The following is a 19983-nucleotide window of genomic DNA, read 5'->3' as shown; positions in this document are numbered from 1 at the left end:
TTCGTAGTGCATTCTCTGCAAGCCGACGGATTCCGCTGGACTGGTGATCCCATGCCGTGATCTTATTGGCACGGGGGTTTCCACGTCGGTCTGCACCGCTACTTCTTGGGGAGAGGTGATTGGAGTATCTTTTTTCTTTGGACAGCTCTCCTGGCTTGAGCTGGCTTGTGGATGTCGCTCTTCTTGTCTCGAGGGACCGGGTGTCGATTCCTGGTAGCCCCTCTGTTCTGCCGCTTCTTTCTTTAATCCTGCTGACGGGAGCCGTGGCCGAACTGCTCTCACAGCTGGGGCTTCTTCGTCCTCGTATTTTGGCTGTCCTGCCCTCCAGTTGTTTGGCCCCTCAGTCTTGTAGAGGGTCTCAGTATTTTCTCTTTTCGCTCGTGGTATTGGGCCACTGAGGTGACTATCACCAACTCTTGGATATTGCTCCAACCGTGGGTAGCTTTCATCAGGAGGTGCATAATCCTCATGGTCGCTTCTTCTGCTACCTCCCATGGTAGGTTGCCGGACCTGGCCCCGTCGTTGCATATGACGACTCTTTTGTAGGACATCTCGCTTGCTCGGGTGACACCTTTTTCTAATGCCTCCTCTATGTCGTCCCAATAGGCGTCCTGATTTTCGCCATCCCCATATCTTTCGATCGGTACATGTAGCACCGCAAAATGACTTGATGTTCCGCCGCTTGTAACCACTACCGATGGCTGGTTCTCTCTATATCTTTTGAGGCTGTCTTTGAGTTCTTCTTGGTAGGGTTTGCCTGCCTCTCTCGCCAGTTTCTTTCTGAACCAGGAGATATGAGGTTTCAGATGTGAGTTGGTTCAGACAACCAGCCCATGGCTGTCTATGTCCCAGGGCTACATACCGAACATGTATTCCCTCATTTAAAGCAGCTTCCCTGGGATCTCAACTATTTTGACAATATATATATATATATATATATGTCATTTTCCAGTAAGGTATCTTTACTTTTACTCAAGTATGGCTTTTGGGTACTTTGTACACCACTGCCTCTGTATGTAGGATGCATGAATTGGTGAATATTTATTATTAAAATGAATGAATTGTTCTGACATAAAATAAAGGATGTGTCCAATATAATGAGTATTTACTGAGCAGACAAAAAGGTATAATACTAGCTTTCTTTATTTGAACGACTCAGCTGTATTCAGTTACCAAGATTGTTTACTTCAAGTCCATGAGAATCAGAACAACAGATAAAAGGCTATTGTGCTGATTAAAGACTTTTTTTAATGATTTATTCAATAAGGGCATATAAGTGCTATTGTTAAACGTTCATAATAAAATAGAATTAGAATATGTTTTTATATAAAATATAATTGTTGAATATTAACGTTGAGTTCCTCATACTTTCTGTTATCAACATAGAGTTATACAGTCATTCCAAGCCTCGCATAAAAAGTCACTTTTAAAGTGATCATGGTCTTGAAATTGAGTTTCTTTTCCATTAAAATGTCAGATTTCAGCAACAGCAGACAGCAGGGCCACGAGGAGACCAGAGCTGCCCAGAGCCAAGGCAGTCAGGATGAGAGACTTCATGAGGAACTCCTGGAACAGAAAGTCAGGTCAGGTTAACACCATGAGATGTCTCTCGCTTCAGTCAGTCCATAGTGTTCTCACTGTTTGAACCAGGATAGGTCCCATTGAGACCAAAAGGTCACACGGGTCTTTCAATCGTGGAGCTTTCAAACATTCTGCATCATCGAAAAATCCTGTGAACCCAAAGAACACAGGAACACATCGATAGAACGGGAGAAACCCAAGAATCGCCTTGTATATAAAAGCAAAGCGGTGTGTGACCTGAGCATGCCGTCCTACCCGACAGTAGGGTTCACAGTGGTGAGTCTGTGATGATCCGAGGTTAGCGATGTAAACTGTGTGGATTATGTCATACACCGATTCTCAAGCCCTTTGATAATGTCCCGGTAGTCTTTTATTAGATGTGCTGCCTTAGCAAGCACATCTAATAAAGTGGAAACGCTTCACGAATTTGCATGTCATCCTTTCGCAGGGGCCATGCTAATCTTCTCTGTATCGATTCCAATTTTAGTATATGTGCTATGGCCTTAACACTTTGTAGCATTTTAAAATCGGTATCATTTCATCTGTTTTGCTCCACAATGCTGGCGAGCTAGTCTCTGACTGAGTCTGTGTGCAGGGGGTTTAATAAGGGGGAACTAAACACAATACTCTGATAAGCTTCGTCGTGTTGCTGGTATGCTCTGTGGGTGTGTCACTTCGAGCAGCACCTTATACAAGTAGTCATGTGAGCCATTGTTAATAGAACTAATTGATTGTAGCCACTTAAGTCTAATACAAAGAACTTTCCTTTGGTGTTGATTGAGGAAGTGTTTCTGAGCACCAGACTTTCTCTGGAGAGCCTTTCATTTTACTGCAGCATGACGGTCTGCCGCATGCTGTCCTGGTTCCGGTTTTCCCGTGCCTCCCTTCCCTCCAGTGGGCCCAGCAGTATGGCCTGGGTCTCCAGCAGTGTGGTGTCGGTGTTGGCGCTCACTGGGGACAGGCCGAGCAGCGAGGCAAAGGTCTGCTCCTGGCCAGAGGAGGAGTCTCTGCTGCGGTTGAGCTGGAGTCTGAGCTGAAGGTGTGTTTTGGTGAACGTGCGTGCTGTAAATCATTTTGTGTGATTTCACAGTGAATCCAACCCGATAACAGGCATTAAGATCAGCCAATATTCTTGCTGATGAGCTCATTTGCAGAGGTCATTTGGAGACAGCGGTTTTTAATTGAGACTCTTTCATAACCAGTTAAAAGTTCCTTGTAGTAACTTTAACAGCAATAGGTGAAATCTTAGCATAGAGACTGAAAACGGGGTAACAGCTAGCATGGATTAAAGTTAACAAAAGTATGACTACCAGCATTGTACCAGAAGAAGAGCCTAAAGCCTAATTAGACCTATAACAGGAAAGGTACGGGTGAACCAACATCCCCCAACACTTAATGATGACGATGTGTCAGTAAGCAATGACACTGATCCAGTTTGAGAATACCAGCGAACACAAATGGAGACTCGTACCTACCCAGTGACGATGCTCTGATTGGTCAGAGAGGATGGCTTGTTGGTCATCTGACCCCGATACTGCTGATCAAACAAACAAAGGTTAAAGTAGCATGCAGGTATATGGGGGGGAATCACTCAGCAGCGCCCTCAATACTCATTAAGAAGCATCATAATGCATCAGAGTACAAGTCAAGCAGTAAACTCCTTGCATAAGCCGAACATGAAATCAACCTCAATCAAGTTTTCATACTTTCTTTGGTGTAAAGGTGCTTGTGCATCAGGAGGAGGAACCTAAATGAGGCCAGCCATGTCACGTAGCCAATCAGAACATGTGTTGCCCATGGCTGGGGGAGGAGCAGCGATGATTGACGTGTCCCCAGGAACATGGCTGCCACTGCAGTCACATAGAGACATGATGTTACTTTGATCAGCCAGGTAGGCTGTTTATTTGAAATGTTCACAACATTTTCAGAAATAAATTGAATGCACACCAACCTGCCATGATCTCAGTCACAGACCCAACCCCCCAGTGGGCCCAGTTAAAGATACATCTCCTGGATGAGATACAAATATATTCCATATATTGATATATTGTAATAACAATGTCATTAAAGGGCGGGTCCATTATCGCTTTCTTTATTTGTTGAGGTTTGTGTATCATTCTGTAGCGTTCCAGTGGTGTTCCTTGTATATTCAAATTTAGTTTGAAGTACATTTTAGCGTCAAAATGCTATTTCCCTTAACCCCATCTAAAACATTTTCCCACAGGATCTGATGTAGGTTTCTGCATGATGACTTTCCACATATATATATTACATACAGTATATGCTGATCCATCTTACCTACAGTAACTTAGATGGTGGTTGGCAAGCACCCAGTTCGGAGAAGCTGTCACACCGACATTGAAGCTATTTTTTAGGCATTGAATATGTTGCTGTGGACGCCACGTTAGTTCAAATCCGAAAGTCATGGAGTAATGCAATCAAACTAACCAATTGAGGCAGCGGTGGACAACTCTCGTGTTCTGTGAGGCAAATTCACGATTTTTGTTCATGGAATCTGATGCCTTGCTGGCTGCTTGATGGCTGCCTGATAGATGATTGATGGATGATTGATGGCTGCTTGATCGCTGCTTGATGGCTGCTTGATGGCTGCCTGATGGCTGCTTGATGGCTGCTTGATGGCTGATTGATGGCTGCTTGATGGCTGCCTGATGGCTGCCTGATGGCTGCCTGATGGCTGCTTGATGGCTGCCTGATGGCTGCCTGATGGCTGCTTGATGGCTGCCTGATGGCTGATTGATGGCTGCTTGATGGCTGTTTGATGGCTGCCTGATGGCTGCCTGACGGCTGCTTGATGGCTGCCTGATCGCTGCTTGATGGCTGCCTGATGGCTGCTTGATGGCTGCCTGATGGCTGCTTGATGGCTGCTTGATGGCTGCCTGATGGCTGCTTGATGGCTGCCTGATGGCTGCTTGATGGCTGATTGATGGCTGCCTGATGGCTGCTTGATGGATGATTGATGGCTGCCTGATGGCTGATTGATGGCTGCTTGATGGCTGCTTGATGGCTGATTGATGGCTGCCTGATGGCTGCTTGATGGCTGCCTGATGGCTGTTTGATGGCTGCTTGATGGCTGTCTGATGGCTGCTTGATGGCTGCTTGATGGCTGCTTGATGGCTGCCTGATGGCTGATTGATGGCTGCTTGATGGCTGCCTGATGGCTGCCTGATGGCTGCCTGATGGCTGCTTGATGGCTGCTTGATGGCTGCCTGATGGCTGCCTGATGGCTGCTTGATGGCTGCTTGATGGCTGCCTGATGGCTGCCTGATGGCTGCTTGATGGCTGCTTGATGGCTGCTTGATGGCTGCCTGATGGATGATTGATGGATGATTGATGGCTGCTTGATGGCTGCCTGATGGATGATTGATGGCTGCTTGATGGCTGCCTGATGGCTGCTTGATGGCTGATTGATGGCTGCCTGATGGCTGATTGATGGCTGCCTGATGGCTGCTTGATGGCTGCTTGATGGCTGCTTGATGGCTGCCTGATGGCTGCCTGATGGCTGCTTGATGGATGATTGATGGCTGCTTGATGGCTGCCTGATGGCTGCCTGATGGCTGATTGATGGCTGCTTGTAGGCTGCCTGATGGCTGCTTGATGGCTGCTTGATGGCTGCTTGATGGCTGCCTGATGGATGATTGATGGATGATTGATGGCTGCTTGATGGCTGCCTGATGGATGATTGATGGCTGCTTGATGGCTGCCTGATGGCTGCTTGATGGCTGATTGATGGCTGCCTGATGGCTGATTGATGGCTGCCTGATGGCTGCTTGATGGCTGCTTGATGGCTGCTTGATGGCTGCCTGATGGCTGCCTGATGGCTGCTTGATGGATGATTGATGGATGATTGATGGCTGCTTGATGGCTGCCTGATGGCTGATTGATGGCTGCTTGTAGGCTGCCTGATGGCTGCTTGATGGCTGCCTGATGGCTGCTTGATGGCTGCTTGATGGCTGCTTGATGGCTGCCTGATGGCTGCCTGATGGCTGCCTGATGGCAAGCAGTGAAAAATATTCTAAATAGAGCGTACACGTCAATTGGGACTTCTTTTGATTGTCAACATTTTTTTTTCTGCTGTTCCACAGCCGCTTTACCTCGCCATCAGACCCTTTCCGACAGGAAACTGAAGCTGTTATATCCGTCCCTAAATAACTGTTTTTGTCAATTCCATTGATCATTTTACCTCATAGAACACAAAAGTATACTTATGAAGTATACATACATCCCCACTTCCGAACTCACCCTTTCAGTTCTTGCTAACGACTAAATGAACATTCCTATTTGAAATCTCCCAGAGAAGGATGCAGATGGACCTACCCTTTAGATACCAATGCAAATACATCTCACAGTTACACATTCAATCAATCTGAGAACAACAAAAGCACATCGTTGACTGCATTCAAACATAGTATATGTAATCACAGAGAGCAGAAGTTTAACCTGCTGAAATGTTTTCTGTGATGCACAGTTGTGTTGTTTGCTGACAACCCTCATGATTCTAACATGAGGAACAAGAAATCCAAACATTGATTTTATTGATTTAGATTTCTTTTCACCTTCTTTAATTAACCTTCTTCAGCAAGTCTCTGAACATGAAAAGAATATATCATTTTTTGTATTTTGATGTTTTTTGGAGGATTTTGTGAAATAATTGCTTAGAGTTTACAAATATCACCACCTCCTTTTTTACCAAAGTCCACAGATTAGTAGGCCTTGATGATGAATTTATACACATATATGTATATCTGTTAACTGTAACTGCTTGGCACAGCGCAACACAAAGCAAAGGACTTTGACCAGTAAAATCCCAGTAGATCGGCAATTCTGGATATTCTTAAACCAGCCCGTCTGGCACCAACAACCAAGGAATGTTCAAAGTCACTTCAATCACCTTTCTTCTCCATCCTGATGCTTGGTTTGAACTTCAGTAGATTGTCCTGACCATATCTACATGCCTAAACGCATTAAGTTGATTAGCCGATTGGATATTTGCCTTAATGAGCAGTTGAAGAGGTGTACCTATAAAGAAGAGTGTACATCGTCTGCTAACCCCAACCCTTTACAGTATATAGCTAACCCTTAACCATAAATACATATACAGTGTAGATGGTATGTTGCCATATATGGTCAGGAATGGCAGGAATTCTGTGGGCATCAGAGGGGCGTGGTGTTAAGAGGCAGACAGGATTCAGATCACCTCGGACACTGAGGAAACATTGCACCCTCTTCTGAATGTACACGTAGAAGGTGTTTCATTACCTGTGTGAGTCAGGTGATGGTCTGATTGCAGCCATTGTTGGTTGAATCAAAGATAATATTAGAACACAGCAGCCCAGGTATGGATGGACACCAGCATGCTGCACAATCACACACACAAAAAACGCACACTAGAGTTGTCCATTAATTGATAACTGATGCAACACCCCTCTCTGCTGGTGGTGTATGAATATTACAGCAGTACAGTCGAAATGCAAAACAATATATGTTTTGCAGTGTGTGTTTGTACTGTACCTTGCTCCAACCTTTTCTGTAGAAAAATGGGAGGCAAAAGGCTACAATGGTCAGAGTCACAGTTAACACCATTAGGCCTCGATGTACCTACACACACACACACACACACACACACACAGCATAGTAGTATTCAACATCATGGTATTTACATTTATTTCACTTCATTTTTTGCTTAGATTTTGTGTGTGTGTGTGTGTGTGTGTGTGTGTGTGTGTGTGTGTGTGTGTGTGCGCGCATAATATCTACCTGGAACCAGATCTTCTGGCCGAGCAGAGTTTGATTTGGCCAATCAGGTTTGTAGAAGCTGGCGATGACGGTACCAACACTTCCTGTTAGCATCCAGGCTAACAGCATCAGTGCTCCTAGAGGAGTGAAGCTAACTCAGCTCAGTGCTCTTCCCAAACCTAACACTGAATGTTACACGAGAGATAGTTTAATACTTCCCTGCTACATCAGAAACTATTGCATCTCCTCCTTCTGACCAAAATCAGCTGGTAGACTGACATCCTTATTCAATCATCTTGTGTTTTCATCATTGTTTATGTATAAAGAATAGTGACGATGATTTTACATATTCTACATATGTCGCAGGTAACTCATAGATAACACATCCTTTGGCTAATATGACTCCACCAGAAACTCTCAGTGACCTGAATATAAAAATGAAGTACTCAACAAACCATGCATTTTCATCATGATGGGTCCGCGGGAGCCTCGTAGCACCTCAGGGGGTCCAGTGATGTGTTTCCTGTGGGTTGAGATTAATGGCTGGTGACTATGTTTCCATACTTTACCTAGAGGAGAGATCCAAGAACATGTCATTACTCTATGTCAGCAATGTATGTATGCAAAATCTGCACTACAGTGGGACATACATGTTTTCAGTGTAACTGTTTCACGATCATTCTAGGAATCCCAAATCTTGTGAAGTCGGATTAAGCTTTGAACAAACAGCAATGAAAATGAATCCATCACGTGTCAAAATATGAGACACACCAGTGCTACTTATGCTTAAACTCAGACTGCAGCATTTTCATAACATTTGTCTTTGGATTAAAGCTCAAAACTGCAAGTTCGTAAAAACGAGAATGTATTTGTGTCATGCATCCATAAATCACTCCAGTCTTGAAAGGCCAATTAACCATTAACCAGAGTGTAAGAAAAAGCCAACGGAGAATAAACCTGTACTCTATGTGCTCCTCATTGATAACGACATCCTGTTGATGCTGATCAAACTTCCATCCGTGTGACGTTATAAACCTTGATAAGAACTTGAATTGGCCTCCAAGACACAGGGTGACTGCCAGGGTCAATGAGTTCTGTTTCCTGCAGAGGTGTGTGCAGACTCTTTTACCAAACTGAGCATGTCCGCTGGTGAGAAACAGGAAGTAGTCATGGTCCAGATCATAGCGGGCTGGTTCCTGGTTGACCAGTTTGACTGGTCTGCTCAACTTGCACTGAATCGCTCCATCTGCCAGCCGCCAGGACACCGAGGACAGACCAACCTACCAACACACACAGGAAGGACAACAACCATCTTGGCCTAAGCTCCAATCCAATCAGTCAGGGAAGAAATACTTTTATTTGCTTTCTTTGTGAGAAGATGGATGTCAATGCCTGTCTGTGCCTCAGGTACGGATGGTGTGGTTAGCCTAGCTTAGCATGCAGAATCATTTGTCACCTGTGACTGGTCCTCAGGGTGGGTTCTTCCACTGACGAAGGCAGCACTCACTGATACTCTATCCCCATCTTTAACACACATATACACGTCATCGTTGCCCTACACTCACACACACACACACACACACACACACACACACACACAAACAAGCATGAACACAAATACATCCAGTATACACTTACATATCCAGGTTAATAGAGGTGCAACATTTTGGTAAATGTGTGATAACAGAAAGTTGTTCTTCTCAGAAATCATGCTGCACACAAAGGAGTGATTCGTGATCATAGCTGTAGATATTCTTCTGATTATACTGAAGATCAAACTGGTCTGTATTAGCTGCAGAATGTTGCACTGAGGGACTTACCATCCATGTGTCCCAGGACAGTGCAAAGGCAACGTATCCCTCCGCCGGGCCACTCAGCTCAAATATCACAGACTGCAGAGAAAAGAGACCAAGATTCAATGGGCGGCAAAAATATCCTTTCTTACTATGTTATTTGTATCATTTCAGATAGCCCAGTCAAGCTCTGAACAATGTCAGGCATTAACAAGACAGTAAGAGTAAGAGAGCAGTTTCCCATTGTCGAGAAGAGTTGAGCTCACAGAGAAAGCCGCCTTGGATACATGCATACACATTCAGGGGAAAGTCAGGATATAAAAGCACGAAGCATATACTCAGAAATCAATAGTGAAAGTATAATCGAAAGATAAGGTTTATGATCATTATATAACGAATGTTTAATGCATAGAGTGATTTAACAAATGTAAAAACTGATTATAATAATGTTCTGTGTACCGGAGCTGAGATGTGGAAAAAGTGTTTGTCATGGTGTGTCAGCAGACCGAGTGAGTCAGGAACAGATGTTTTGGGCGTAAGTCAGGAAAACAGTCATGGGACTTGGAATTCTGTTGCAAGAGATGACTCATAGGTACTTTCCATACATAAGCACACACACATAAGGGTGGGATGAAGATCATGTGTTCAGAATAGGTGGGGGGGAACAGATAGCCCAAATCAAGGATAAAAGGAGACGCAGAAGGAATGCAGATTGCATTAAACCTGCACTCTTTCTAATCTCCTCTGGTTTCAAATAGAAGCATACAAGTCTACAAGAAGATGACAGTACTTGGGTAAACATGAGTTTATTATCTCAATCGCTAGTTTTAAGTCTTCTTCAACACAGCATGATGTTCATTTACAGTAAAAGAGATTCAAATAGATGATAAAGTAGGGTCTGCTGTATGGTGGGCTACCCTGTGATCGGTCACTATAACGTTGTCCTGTCTGGGACCGGTCCGTGTTTTCATCTTACAACTTTAACCCTTTCACAGTATGTTTTCAGTTCATGAAAGTTAATTGTAACATTTTGGTCACTTAAATAATGTCATATCAGCGTTTGGGTGATGTCAGTGTGTTAAATACCGGGTGGCAATAGAGGGCCCCATCTCCCCCAATCCATGTTTTTTTCCCTTCCTTGAGTAGCTGCCTTTTGATGGGATTTAGCCTTCGTCTGTATCTCCCATATCTCCTGGTATTGATCATTGAGTCCATTGTCTGGTCCATTAAGTCGCTTTTCCTGAAGCTGAACAAGTTATTTCTTTCTGAAGTGTTCAAATGATGGGCCGTTTGTGTTTTCCTCCCAGACGCTGTATATGGTGAAAGGTGATGTTGTTGACGGTATCGTGTGGTATTTTGAGCAGGATGACCATGAAATCCTATATTTTTTCTGGGTTGTCAGTTTTTTTTCGAAAATGCCAGAGAAGATTAGCTCGTCTCTCATGCTGCCTGCTTGAAGGTCAAGAATAGCGGCTTTCATTGATTTATTTCAGGTGGTGATGATTGTTAGTTGGGTTATAGCGTTGGTAACAGAGCGGTCCGATGGTGTATTGTCCTGGTGAGTGACTGCATCTGTTGTTGACAGACAACAGACATGTCCAAAACTGATCCTGGAGGGTCAGATAAAGCGTCATAGTTTGTGGCGTAGGGCCACTGACCAAGCGTCGGTATTTGACGAGTTGGGAGTGAGAATGTGTTGCTCAGTTTGAATATGGTGAGATTCCTCCACTGATGTTAAAATGCTTCATGTAGCACCTGTAATTGCATTCATTGTAAATTCACCAGTAAATGAAAGTGTTCAAAGTCAAACCGTTTTGTCTGGTCCCTCGGTGGTCATGGACAGGAAGAAGCAGTGGAGCTCTTCTTTTGGATCACAGCCTGGAGGATCCAGCAGGCAGGATTTTGATTGGCCACACCCATCAGAAGTAAACTAAGAGTGTAAGATAGGGAGACGGAGTTATTAGTCTTAATTCGGTTCACTCGGTTCACATTGAAGTTGATAACACTCACAGGCCCAGTTAGGATGGTGGGTGTGGTAGTAGGTTGTACTGGAGGAGGTGTGTCTGACTGAGGCGGGTGGGGAGTAACACCATGCTGATAGATGACTGGTCCAGGCAGCTTCACCCAAAACACATTGTAGTGGGCAACTACACTCACACTGGAAAAATACACATACACAGGTATTGTGACATATTCTGTCATAGAGTAAATACAGACCTTTAAAATATAGTCACATAGTCATAAAACAAAATGATTTTAATTAGCATATGTCTCAATCAAAACCCGTCAACTACTGACACTTGGACCTAAGCTTCAAACTATGACGCGGAGTCCAAGGAGGCACTGACCAACTGTCGGTATTTGACTAGTTGGGAGTGAGACCAGGTTGCATAGAGCTTTTCAAAAAAGAAATTCGGTAATTCAAATTTCCACTTACAAATAATGTTCATCAAATTCCAATACGCATATTGATGCTCTCCAGAGGACAAACCCTGTACTATTTAGACACTATGTCTGCGACAGAGGGTTCATTGCTGTGGACCAACACAGCAAATCAAACACAGGTGTTACTGATAAGATGGACAAAACATTGTGAGAGATATTCCAATGGTTTAGATGAGCATGCTGCACAAATTCACATCAGTATGTATTCTTTATGAATTCTATGCCGCTACGAAGTGTAACCACTGGAACTAATGCAGAAAACAAGCTAACTAACGGTCATCCTTTAATTCCTTGTTTGTCTTTTGTAGTGTAACAGTACATCAGTGTACATCAGTGGTGGGCCATCAGGGCCTGCAAGGCCTTCTCTGCTGGCCTAAACACAATCACAAAGTTATCTATTTTAGAATTTAATAACTTTTCTTAAATACACTACATGTATTATAATTTATAAAAATATTTTCCCATTATCTTATGTTCTCATTGCACAGCTCCTGTCTTCCTCAGTTGCTCTGCTTCCAGTGCAGCTTGTTTTAAGTAGAGCTTTTATCCAATCAGATCTCACCTCTGTGTCTCTAGGTAAGAACAGAGCCAGAGGCCTGCAGACTCACAAGTGCATCCATGTGCACTTTAAGTGAATGGGGACGATATTGTTGATTGTCATAGTCTTCAACCAATCAGATCTTTAGTTTGACATGTTGGGCGTGTTCTTTGACGTGTCAGAGCTGCTAGCTGGCCTACAAGTACGTCAGCGTTACGTGCAGCTCAGTTTCCATGTGCAGCTCTGCAGTGAGGTACAGCGTGTGCTGTGATTGGTCAGTGGGCGAGCACGTGACTATTGTAGAACGATCACGTGATGCAACTCAGCCAATCAAATATGGATATTCTGACAAGTTTCCTGACTCGAGTGAGATATACACACACCGTGACACAGGGGACTGAGACGAGGAAAGAGATAGCATAGCAGTACGTTTTTTATGTTAGTTGAGAGTGAAATCATAAGATGGACTCCGAAAGAGAAGAATGGGTCGCATCTTGTCATTAAGGGGTGATGGTGGATCCCGCAGACAGACCAGTTGGGAACTACTGTCCTACATGAGTGCAGAAAACATTATAATTCACACAATTTAAGCTTCTGCATTTTCCAAATGCGCTCGTATTATTCAAACGTATTGTTCGGTTTGTGAGCATTGTACCGAACGGTTTAATACGAACACGGAAATAGTAACAGCCCTAGAAACGAATAATAGCTGTGGCGCCATCATGTGGTTATAAGGTGGTATTTCAGCTGCAGGACAGCAGTGAAGGCCCAGGTATAAAATGCACGGCCCGCCACTGGTATATGTAATATTTTTATGCTACTGTATTTGTTGTACAATTTTTCCTGTGACTTGTTGCCAAGTGCAACACATATAGACACCCAACTCAAATACCGACACTTGGTCAGTGGCCCTATGTTTAACAATGACGCTCTACATACCCTCTCGCGTCAGTCTTTGCGTGTTACTTGCATGTCCTTTCTAAATAAACTTCCAACGTAGGTTTACTTTTTCTTTTTTACATTTTTAGGTTTACTTACGCAGCAAAACTACTTGTTTTGGCTTAAGACAAGAACGTGGTTTGGGTTGGAAAAAAAAGGATGTTTCTTCAGTAAAGTAATTATGTCTGTTACGTAAATGTCATCAGCAAAGTATGAAAGTTGCATAACAAAACTATGGTAAAATCAGTCAACGTGAAGCTAATTTCACACGGGACATGAACAACAGTGTATTAGGGGAAAGTCCTGTGATTGCTTCACCCATCCAACTTCTTCTCCCACCAATCCCAATTGGACTTTCCTGCTCTTTATATTACATCTGCTGCTCTTACCGTCTAACACTGATGCAGATGGGTTTACATTGGAGTTAGCTGAAAGCCCAGTTTATCTCATACAGACGCTAAAAGGTGGCTCTATGCATCTGTTTCAAGACACCCAATGCCACTGAACAATTGTTGGTATTTGACAAGTTGACAGTGATTGTGCCTGCTTTAAGTCAACCGTTCAGGTTCTATCCAGACAGAAAAAGTAAGCACAGCAATGGATGTACGCCTCCTGTCCATCATTCCTCCAGCCAACACAATGCAGAGTCAAGGGGTTGCTTAGCGAGCCACTTGAATTGGCTGAGCTCAGTTACATTAGCTAATGTCGCTAACAACACGTACTGCTGTGTAACTGAGATGGCTGAGTCACTTTTCTAACTTTCTGACTCTAGTTGAGCTCATGGAACACTATTGTTTAGTGTATCAAAATATGCCGTAATCATTATTTCTGACCACAGTGGCCACTGCTCAGAAAACGTTTGATAAGCTGACTTTGAATGAGCATTTAGGAAGAAAGAAACTCACAAAAACTGAATCTGTGTGGGTGCATCTGCAGGAGCATTCCATACGACACACACCTCCGTCTGTCTGGCATCACTCGTATGGCTCACTGCTGAACCCTGGACACACACACACACAGCTTTTTTAATTTCATTTCTCATAATGTTTTCGGAAATAATCTTATTTGAGTGTTCCCTTTTGGGGTTTTGTGATTTTAAGAAAACACAAGTGTCTTTATGTACATGTTTACGTGTGCACACCTGGTGCTCATTACAGGTGAGCAGCTGTGTCTTGTTCTTGTTGGTCAGGGTGAAGGTGCCAACTGTGCCCTGATTGGCTGCATCCCTGGCCTGAAGCAGAAAGCCCTCAAAATACGATGTTCCGGAGAGGATGACTGGAAAGGAGTGTTTCAAAAATGTAAGAATTTAAAGAAAATAATATCAACATTATCAATCATGTTTATTCATTAGGTTCTAGACTAAGACGTTACTAAATCTGGACTAAGAACTGTATTTTGTATTTTGACCAGGTTAAAAGGGAGTCTCAAATCTAATTTGTTGAAATTGCAAATGACTGCTGACTGGCTGCTTGGTTTTGCAGTACTGCATATTATGGGAGTGACTCTATGAGTTCTGTTTAGGGATCACATTTATCACAGCACTGGGTTCCATCGATATGTCTAAACTGGCAGTGTTGGGTTCAACCACTTCCACAAACCTTGATGACTGACTTATTACATCCCTTGGTTACCTTTGATCCGTTCTCTGGGACTGAACGTGGTGGTGTTGGTGTCTAGGCGGTAGGGGCTGTGAGCGCTTTGACCAGGGACACCATGGTGGGGTTCCATGCTGCCACAGACTTTGGTGACCTTGCCGTTGGCATAGCAGCCTGCTGGCACCCAATAGTACACCGAGACGGAGATAAAGAGAAGGCCACACAAGCCCACAGGAGACATCTGCAAGGTAAAGTATCAGCTGCTATACGGTGGCCACCAGTTCTGAAATGAAAAAGAAATCACACAATCCAGCAAAGAAGGAATTCAGCATGACCACAAGCTGTTTCTGGACTGATAAACTGGTTGAGATTGTTTTGTTTCTCGTGTTGCTCATCTGAGTAGTTGTGTTGTATCTGTTTGTAGCTGTTTAGTGGTCTCTTTTTGCTCATTGTATGTGTCTTTGTAGTTGCTTTGTGTCTCTGTACACATCTCAGCATCTCAGCACTTGTGGCCTCAGTGTTTCAAGTCTCATGACGCTACACATCTTTCAGGACACATCTTTAAGCAGGAAGAACAGCAGACATTTAAACACTAAGTAGAAAGATTTCCATTCGAATACAATCACTGCAAACTTGTTTTAATGATGGCCTTTATGACTAAAGGTTCTTGCTAAGCAACAGCTACAGGAAATGGTCTTCTTCTAAGGAGAACTCTTTAACCAAAGAGAGTAATAAGGGTGTTGTACTTACCACTCAACCTGCTGCAGTAGAAGGGAAATAGTCCAAGCTTGGCAGTATGTATATGTGAGTACAATATCATGTCCTCTGTCCCAGTGCTGTGTGTGTGTGTGTGTGTGTGTGTGTGTGTGTGTATGTGTGTGTGTGTGTGTGTGTGTGTGTGCCTATTATTGCAGCAGTTTTACAACCTGATGGCTGAACTATTGGAACATCCTGATATGACTGTTCACTCCGGGCAGGTTTCATAACCTTGTCACGTGTACTTTCCATTCACAGCTATTGCTGTTCATCTATATGAGAAGAATTGATGTGAAAAAGTATAATATACAGTATATAAATGGTCTGCTAGCATCAATTTAAATTCAATTAAAGTAATTCATTCATTTGCTTGCTCAATTCATTATTGAGCAAGCCGACACTTACCTGTCTGTGACAGGCAGCGACCTCCAGTGCTAAAATGTGAAGACGACGTGGAAGTGCCTTAAACTTGCATTCTTTCAAATGGCCAGCAGGGGGCGACTCCTCTGAGGCATGAATAAGTCTGAATGTATAAAATCTATGAGAAAATTACTCTACTCCTCTCTTGATTTATTACCTCAGTAAACATTGTAAACATGAGTTTATCTCTAGTTTCAAGTCTTCTTCAATACAGCACGATGTTCATTTCTGGGCGACTGTGGATAGCAGGGCCGTCTTTCAATCGGAGGGTCGGCGGTTTGATCCCCGGCTCTGGCTCTGCTAGTCGCATGTCGATGTGTCTTTGAGCGAGACACTGAACCCCACAATGTCTCCCGTAGTTGTGCCTACGGTGTAGAAATGTGATAGAATCTGAAGTCGCTTTGGATAAAAGCGTCTGCTAAATGACTGTAATGTAATGTAATGTAATTTAGTAAATGATGGTTCATTTAGAATAAAGCAGGGTGTGCTTTAGGGCGGGGCTACACAGTGATTGACATGCTTTAAGGGTCTCTGCGTCGCTCCTCCGCAGTCCAAATATGGTCACTTCTGTCCACTGGTTGCAAAAAAACAAGATGGTGACGGCCATATGCCGAACTCCAGCCTTTAAAACAGCAGTCCACAAACCAATGGGTGACGTCATGACAACTACGTCAACTTCTTATATACACATGTCTATGGGCACAGCTGCTTCTCCTCCATCTTTATTTTGTGTCCCCTACATTGGTAAATTGTTAATTATGATTTTGAGAGATAAAGTGATAAAGAGATAAAGTGTTTTTTCACAAAATGATAATTCAAAAACAAATAAGTGAGAAGACATTTTTGTAAACATAAAGTTAAATAAAGACTTCTGATATATATAATTTAGACAGAACAGAGTGACATGGTGGTACCACAATAAGAGTCAACAATAAGAACAACAGAAGAAACACACTGAGCAGGCAGAGTATAAAACACAAGCACATCTATTCTGTCCATGTGCTGATAGATGTGATCTGTTAGACAAGGATTCGGAGCACTGCCTTTCTTTCTCTCTTACCAAGTTAGTTAAAGAAAAGCTGTTTTTGAAGGAGAACATTCTGTGTCAAGTGCAGTCAGAAGACGGACACATCAACAGGCCTTACATGAGCCACGTTGACTCCATGAATCACAGCTGCTCCAGTGGCTTTCACCTCTGACCTCTGACCAAATAGGAACAAACATATTAAAATATTAATTTAAATATAGAGTATGCACTGTTGTTGTCCCAATCCCTAAACCATCAAATATAACTGCATTGACTACTATTTTGGTAGATAGTCATGCAATATCATGTTTAGCACAGGGCGCCAACAGATGACTTTGAGTCGATAAAATCAATAATGTCAATTCTATATTTAAAATTGAGCAGTAGCAAGCATGAACAAGTTCTCTCATGCACGGATTTCAATATTTTATTATTTCGTTTTGTGCAATGTCCGTGGAGCATTACAGGTGTTACCAGCTTTGAGTAGCTGCATTTTCATTGTGCTTCCATTGTGGGACAGTAGTGTCCAACGTGTCATTCTGCAAGCTAGTGGGTTTAGTTTCCTTCATGTTCTTATTTTCCCAGTGGGAATGCTCTACACACTACATATTCATGACATATAATTAGTGTGCAAGTATGAAAGGCTATACATATTTTGTTCAACCAGAAAAATGTGCCTCAGCTTCTCATAGTTTGGGATTTGAATCGATGTGTCCATTGTTGAAGTGTGTGGACAAGAGTTCCCTCTGGTGGTATGAGAGGGAACTCACTTCATGATGTACATTGAGGAGTCTGCATGCGCAAGAGATTTGTTCATATCACATTGTGCTTTGTAAATTCGCTGTGTCCCAGCAGTTCTAATGAGCAGGCCTGGTGAGTCACAATTTATAATGAAAGTAGCAATTCTTCCATGATTTCAGATTACATTTTAATTTACTTTATCAATGTCAATGTATGACGTAATCTTGGCATTATGTTACTAGCCAGTGCTCTTGTGGTACAGACTCGGTGGGCTGCTCTGGTCTGTCCAACAGCTGCACTGCAGTGCCATCTTATGTAACTCGCTTGTCTGTTTATGTGCCTACGTGCACACTGCACGTAGGTGTGTGGTAAGCTTAGAAATTGCGCAGCAGAAATTATGCAATAGAATGAGCATTTTGGCAGCAATATCCGATTTCAATCAGTTAGTTATTGCTGCAGAGCAGCTTGTCTAAGTAAGCGCTTGAAATTTTTCTTCAGTCAATACAGAAGCTGAGTGACTGGGTTTAAGGGTTTGTTGTAACGTTAGTGCTTCAGCAACCACCTCATGAGCAAGGCACTAAATTCCGAAATAGGTTCCAAGACTGACTGAAGCTACTGGGCAGCTTCCTGTAGTCATGTATGAAATTCATACTTACACTAAATGAGCAGTGAACACTTTTCTTGGTTAAATAAATACAGGTTTGAAAATGTATTAAAACATTCAATAATTCCGTTTTACTGGGGTTATTACGGTAAAGGCCCCCGGTCTGCAGACCACGCCCCCTTAGTTCACCACTGTCCATACAAGAAAAACAGAGCTGTCACACTCGAAGCTGTGACCTAACGGAGACAGCGGACAGGTGAGTGGGAATGGATATTCAAACAGCTGTTTGGATTATCGTGTCATGTTGTTAAGCTTGTTCGAGTTGTATCCCCAGCTATAGGCTAGCAGGTCGAATGATGCATCACTAGCTAACGGGTATTAGCTAACGTTAGCTGACATAAGATTAGCTTACTGTTATAACTTTAATCATAATAATAACCTTGCTCTAACGCTTTGCACGTTGCGTTTCGTAATTCAACATTGCACCCTGATATGGGAAGACACGCCGTTCGTTGTTTACAGACGACGAATGCTCATAACCATTAGCATTCTGTCCATTTATCAACATTTTTAGCGTTTCCTTGCGACGAAGGTACATAGTTTACCTTATGAAACATTGAATAGCCATTCTCAAGTTTGCATTACTTTCCCCAATCACATTTCAGCTTCACGGCACCGTCCACTACAGTACCGTCTGCTGCAGACACGAGGTACCAATGAACCACCAGTGAAGTGTGTGGCGTTACTAACATAAAGCGCCTGTGCTAACGTGTACGTATGCCGAACTGTTCAATTGTTACTAACAATTAAATGAGTGTTTTGTGTTCTATTTAACGTTGAATAACTGTGTGCTAGTAAGCGAGTGAACATTAAATGGCCGCTCTGTTGAATGGATCGGAGTCTCACCACACACTGGATCAGCTCTGGGTTCCTGTGGCACCGGGGCGAACACTTCTCTACCATCGGCTCGACATTGTCTGTATCTGTTGTCACGCTGTGTTGGACCCGGTGCTCCAGCCCCGCTGAACAGTGGTCGGAGGAGTTTTATAAATAGGTAGTGTGACATTAACGGTGGCATTGCTGACCTTGTTCCTATCGGACCGGAGCACTGCGCAGACTCTGAGGGTTCAGTGACTCGGCATGCATTCACCTGCTCCATGTGCAGACCAGAATCCGAGCAGCTGCTCTGTCCTGTGTGTCTGGGCTGTTGTATATCCATGTGTATAAGCTCAAGTACTGTCCTGGGCCTCTATGTGTTGACTAGGGAGTTCCAGGAAGTCTACACACACATATGTTCTTAATGTGCCTTTCATGTGATGTTGCTTGAATGAACTCTTCTAAAACAGCAGCCTATGTCTGTGGTGTCTGATTCTAGTAACTGTAGCGCTGTGGTGTGAAGATGTACAGTCTATTTTAGTAGTTTCTAGTACTGTAACGTTCACTCTTGAGAATCAGATTGGGCTGTGAATGTGACAGCTGGCACCAGCAATTTAAATACTTAATCAACATATGAGACCCATTCACAAGTATCTCAAAATTGTACTTAATAAATCCAGCGCTTGAGTGAATATATGTAGTTCCTTCCCATCACTGGAAATGGTGGTTTGTTTCTTTACATTTTCCACTTGTCATCGTGGCACATTGATTTCAGTTGTGTAGGCTCAGACATGTCACATACAGTTCATCATTAAAGGACGTCACGCCACATGTTTAACAGACCATCAATTGTAATCAGTTGCAAGTTTAATCTTTACTGTTTAATTGTGTTTAGTAAAATGGACATTTAAGAG

The 19983-nt window shown here is 43.2% G+C and overlaps 2 protein-coding genes across 5 annotated transcripts in view; one reads left to right on the top strand and one right to left on the bottom strand.

Moving 5' to 3' along the window:
* Positions 1 to 1143: 1143 nt before the first annotated feature.
* On the bottom strand, positions 1144 to 19196 carry frrs1a (ferric-chelate reductase 1a). Of its 2 annotated transcripts, XM_079285246.1 has the most exons (17): positions 19100 to 19196; positions 14682 to 14886; positions 14192 to 14325; positions 13956 to 14050; positions 11139 to 11286; positions 10939 to 11058; positions 9156 to 9227; positions 8792 to 8890; positions 8465 to 8615; positions 7791 to 7904; positions 7357 to 7472; positions 7111 to 7197; positions 6859 to 6956; positions 3533 to 3591; positions 3288 to 3431; positions 3057 to 3118; positions 1144 to 2614 (listed from the first exon to the last, which is right to left on the bottom strand). In XM_079285246.1, exons 1-17 carry the CDS (start codon positions 19154 to 19156, stop codon positions 2408 to 2410), a joined length of 1968 nt encoding a protein of 655 aa, XP_079141372.1. In that variant the 5' UTR covers positions 19157 to 19196; the 3' UTR covers positions 1144 to 2407. The 2 variants fall into 2 exon arrangements, with proteins under 2 accessions (XP_079141372.1, XP_079141371.1); XM_079285245.1 differs by lacking the exons at positions 3288 to 3431; positions 3533 to 3591; positions 6859 to 6956 and having other exon boundaries at positions 7111 to 7126; positions 14174 to 14325.
* Positions 14882 to 19983, top strand: part of agla (amylo-alpha-1, 6-glucosidase, 4-alpha-glucanotransferase a) — a 63724-nt gene continuing 58622 nt past the window's right edge. For 2 of the 3 annotated variants that reach the window (XM_079285244.1, XM_079285242.1), the window contains exons 1-2: positions 14882 to 18449; positions 18859 to 18903. The gene's annotated coding sequence lies outside the window, so the exon portion shown is untranslated. The remainder of the gene's footprint in view (positions 18450 to 18858; positions 18904 to 19983) is intronic. The other variant, XM_079285243.1, reaches the window with a different exon arrangement.

This window comes from Melanostigma gelatinosum (genome assembly GCF_949748355.1).
Source record: "Melanostigma gelatinosum genome assembly, chromosome: 15".
In the NCBI taxonomy this organism is placed as follows: Eukaryota; Metazoa; Chordata; class Actinopteri; order Perciformes; family Zoarcidae; genus Melanostigma; species Melanostigma gelatinosum.
The sequence above is the reverse complement of the archived record's forward strand: the minus strand, read 5'-3'. Positions and strand labels throughout refer to the sequence as shown.